The sequence below is a fragment of the Sinocyclocheilus anshuiensis genome, unplaced genomic scaffold (genome assembly GCF_001515605.1).
Source record: "Sinocyclocheilus anshuiensis isolate Anshui unplaced genomic scaffold, SAMN03320099.WGS_v1.1 scaffold2271, whole genome shotgun sequence".
NCBI classification, from domain to species: domain Eukaryota; kingdom Metazoa; phylum Chordata; class Actinopteri; order Cypriniformes; family Cyprinidae; genus Sinocyclocheilus; species Sinocyclocheilus anshuiensis.
Window position 1 is genome coordinate 69,133 of NW_015537572.1, and position 4,496 is coordinate 73,628.

General features: G+C 39.4%; 1 protein-coding gene across 1 annotated transcript in view; it reads right to left on the reverse strand.

Moving 5' to 3' along the window:
• The window catches only part of aldh7a1 (aldehyde dehydrogenase 7 family, member A1), a 34,485-nt gene that overhangs the window by 12,369 nt on the left and 17,620 nt on the right, over positions 1 to 4,496 (reverse strand). Inside the window, exons 4-9 of the mRNA XM_016445546.1 lie at positions 4,260 to 4,340; positions 4,067 to 4,190; positions 3,849 to 3,981; positions 3,720 to 3,764; positions 1,820 to 1,897; positions 1,569 to 1,666 (exon numbers count right to left, since the gene is read on the reverse strand). Coding sequence (XP_016301032.1) covers positions 1,569 to 1,666; positions 1,820 to 1,897; positions 3,720 to 3,764; positions 3,849 to 3,981; positions 4,067 to 4,190; positions 4,260 to 4,340 — 559 coding nt within the window. The remainder of the gene's footprint in view (positions 1 to 1,568; positions 1,667 to 1,819; positions 1,898 to 3,719; positions 3,765 to 3,848; positions 3,982 to 4,066; positions 4,191 to 4,259; positions 4,341 to 4,496) is intronic.

Here is a 4,496-nt window from a genome sequence, read left to right on the forward strand (position 1 = left end):
GATATGAACACTCGTTTAAGTGGCATACACACTGGGAAATTTGACTGCATATCACATTTTTGAAATTATCGATAGTAGCTGATCAATCTCGGGGGTTGGGCTGGGTCCGCTAGGCTTACTCGTCTCCGTGCTCGTGCTGGAGCTGGTTCCGTTGCTCGTCTCCGTGCTCGTGCTGGGGCTGGTGTTGTGGTGGATGCCGATTTTGTAAAGTTTTTGCTGGGATGGGCATTTTAAAAAATCTGAAATTCGCTTTTGCGCCATTATCTCCTTGTATTACAGTTAATCTTGTTCGCATTCTGTATAGTTCATGTCTGATACCACGATCCAGCGTCACGTGTTCATGAGGATTAGGCTAATCATCCCATATAGAAAACATCACAAGTAAAATTAATCATGTTTATAAAGATAAATATGGGTTTATTATAGCCCACTTACAATTTACATTTCAGAGATCATTACAAATAAATTATTAAATGCTAAAACTGAATAAATTTAAATGAACAAACTTGGCGTTGCATTTGCAACCATGTGAAAACAGGGGGTGCTGCAGCCCCTCAGCACCCCTACTTCCCGCGTCCCTGTATGCAACAGAAATGGCAGCTCTTATCAGTTGGTTTCAGTAAATTTGGTAGTAGCATCAGTGCAATGGTCTGCAACATGTATGCACAGCATTATTTGCATAGTGCAGCAACATATCAAGCATTTAGTGAACTTTATCATTTTATCAATGAACATTTTTTTATCGCTTTCATTTTATCGCCCGGCACTACCAGTACCAAGATATTCATCTCCAAATAAACTTACCTTTGGTTTAAGTACATAAAGACAAAGTCTGGCATCTGGTAATTAGCAGCCATGAGTGAATGAAAGAATCTGTGTAATCATAATATTGTATGTTGGCTCAGATGTTGAGCACACCATGGTGCAACAGGTAAGTCTACCATAAGTGATACTTTTAATTGTTGCTGTATGCACGTTAAGTCCTCTTTCACTTTCACATTGTAAACATTTAATAATAATAATAATAACAACAACCATATCTTAGTTTAAGTTGTGAAATATTAAAACGGTGCAATGAGTGATACCTCAATATCACTTATTATCATGATGCTTCAGCTGCTATCATACCATGAGACATAATGTCTAATTAATTAATAATTAAGGTATCGTCAGAACGCTAATACACAGAGAAGTTGTGATGAAGGATGGGTTTGGCTTTGCTATCAAAGCTAAAGACATGTAACATGTGAGTGTATCATGTCGATGTATGATTTGATATTAATGTGATATGTTATTAATCTTTTTTTTTTATTATATATAAAAAGCTTGACCCTCTAACACTAGCTCTCCTTATTCTATTTCTATTCTATCTACTTTTATTTATTAATAAAAAAAATGTAAAAAGCAAATGTGTACTGTTAGACTAACTGGGACTCGTCACAGCACTTAGTCTTTTGTTGGTTTGTTTGCTTCTATTGTCCTCATGTGCAAGTAAGTCGCTTTGGATAAAAGCATCTGCTAAATGACTACATGTCAAAGTAAATGTAAATATGAATAATAAAACTCACCGAACCGTTCTTGTACCATCATGGCCACCTGTTTGCCCACCTGAGTGCTGCCTGTGAAGGACAGCAGACCCACTCGCTCATCTTTAGCCATGGCCGTGCTGCGCACACACACACACACGACTGAATGCTTTTATCTGTACAGTAGGAGTTTGGTTCTGGTTCTTGATGTACTGGTGTCTCGTGTGATTGTGAAGTGCTAAACTGAGGAGAGCACAGATGTGCTTTATTTCAGTTGTGTATCCGTGTCATACCCAATGTCAGCACCTCCGCAGGTCATAGAGCAGATCGCTCCAGGAAGATGATTGCGCTCCAGCACCTCCGCTACAATCCTGCACACAAACATGAAAAACAGCACAGCTAAAGGCCTTGAGAAACTCTATGAATTAAAACTAGGGTACACAATACATTATTAGTCCAAAATCAGTGGTTTTAAATGCCTGGCATTTGGGAATGCGTTGGAGTGAGAGAGCTCTGGGAGATAATTATATTTAATCATTCTGATGGCACATTTTGGCTCAGGCGTTTCAGTAGCGGTGTGCGATGTGACGGTTTTTGATCGTGGACAATAAAAATGTCTTCACGATCTGCTTTTGAAGAAATATGGTAGTATCGTGCTACAGCGCCACATACATTCACATCAGTGTCAACTCAGCGGTAGTTATTCTCACAGGACACTGCACTTATTCACAATCACAAAAGTACATTATTTGCATGTGCTTTAAAGGTTAAACATTTCATTCACATGCTGTTCTGACCTGCACTTTCTCGGAGCGTGTACACCCGAAGCATGCACACTAAAAACCCCGTCAAACATCGCCTGATTGCTGGACTAAGTTATCTTTTACGCTAGTACTGTCAAAACACACAAGGTTTACATATAGACTCAGTAGGTTATGTCTAAAATGAAAGTAAACAGCTGAGAGAAACCGATACGTCCCTGTATATTAGATGCGTGCAGCTCTTAAAGGGACAGTACTAAACATGCAGCCGGCTGTCATTAAAGGGATAGTTCACCCTGAAATTTAATTTGTCATTATTTATTCACTCACATGTTGTTCCAAAACTGTATTAATTTCTTTCTTGTGCTGAACACAAAAGTCACTGTGGACCAGCAACTGTTTGGTTTTCCATGTTCTTTAAAATAGCATTTATGTTCAGCAGAAGAAAGAAACTCATTCAGGTTCAAAACAACTTTTGAGTGAGTAAATGATGGTATAAAAATAAAACACTATGACAGAATTGACAGACACGTGACTGTTTTTTTATTTTTATTTTTGGGTGAATTATTCCTTTAATGTTAATAAAACAACAAAACAACAAAGAAAATCACTCACTACTCTTGACTGAAAAACTTAAATACAGTTGCTTCAATAGGAATCAGTCTATATAGTGTTTTATTTTTATATTTGTTGATTGAGTTTCTTGAATGCTACTGCTAAATACACCTATTGTAAGTGAAAATAAAGCACTGTTTGTTTTATTTGTATATTATGTGTGTTTGTAACGTGTATCTTTGTTCTTATTTTTTATTAACAAAGATAAATAATGACAAAGATTTTTATCTTCGCCCACTTTGGCCTAAATATACGCCCTTCTTTTTTATATTTTGTTACCTTGATAGGCTTTGTCTTTATAATAGGGAAATGAGTTTGGCTGTAATGCTCAGACAACTTGCAAAATAGTAAAACCAACATGACAAAGACTCATGATAAAATCGTGGTATTTCTAAAAAAATTGTGATATGATATTTTTTCCATATCGCGCACCCCTACGTTTCAGAATGACAGCGTTTGAGATGGAGAGCAGTGATATTTAAGGGGACAGGAACACTGAACTGAAGGGACTGACAGCCTCAGTGACTACAAAAGCAACATTCTTTGAATGCATTCTGTATATAATTTAATTTAGTTCATGCATAACATATGCATGGCTGCGATGCAGTTCAGCCAAGTGTATTCAGTTCTGCCTGCATTCTATGCAAGGCTGACTTTACACAATCCAATCAATCATAACCAATAAAATATAACAATAAACAAATCAAGTCCCTCCCATGTTTTTTTTTCTTATCTGATAAGCTGTTTCACTCTGAAATACATGTGAAATGAGAATTCGGGGGGAAACGGATCCATGTCAGATGACAGAAAACCGTACCTGGTAACAGCGACGCTCGTGAGGGGTGTCGTCGGCGCTCCTTTCCTGCAAAGCAAAGAAATATATGTCATCGAGTGCACACTGAGTGCTGTAACTAACTCTCCTGCACTGAGATAACGGAGGTCTAACCACAGACAGACGTTGCCGCAGATGAGAGCGATGGCGTTGTTCCAGCCGTATACAGCCACGGGGAAGTTAAAGGCAGTGATGATTCCTACCAAACCCACAGGATTCCACTGCTCGATGAGTGCGTGACCCGGCCCTTAAACCACACAAAAACAACACTCAGTGTCTGCATTCATCTCAACAGCACCACAGCCCATATTAGACGCGTAACCGGAACTCACTTTCAGAGGGTAAAATGGGTCCGCCGATCATACGGGACAGTCCCACAGCATAGTCACACACGTCCACATACTCCTGCACCTCACCAACACCCTCCACATAGATCTTGCCCATCTCCAGAGACACCTGCACACAGCACACCGCTGTCACGCCGCTCACGCCTGACGCTTTACAGCAGTCTCAATGCAATCTTACCAAGCTGCCGAGAGCTTTGATCTTCCCTCTTAAAGCGTCTCCGATCTGCCGGACGACTTCACCTCTCTTTGGAGCAGGAACCTGAGTGATGTGTGAAGAAGTGTTCAGCACAGGGCTCGAAATTAACTTTTTTACTTTGTAGCACTGGTGCTCCCAACTTCAAAAAGTTAGGAGCACCAGCAAAAATTAATGAGCACCACAACTACAAATTACATATTAACAGAGTTTATCCTTACA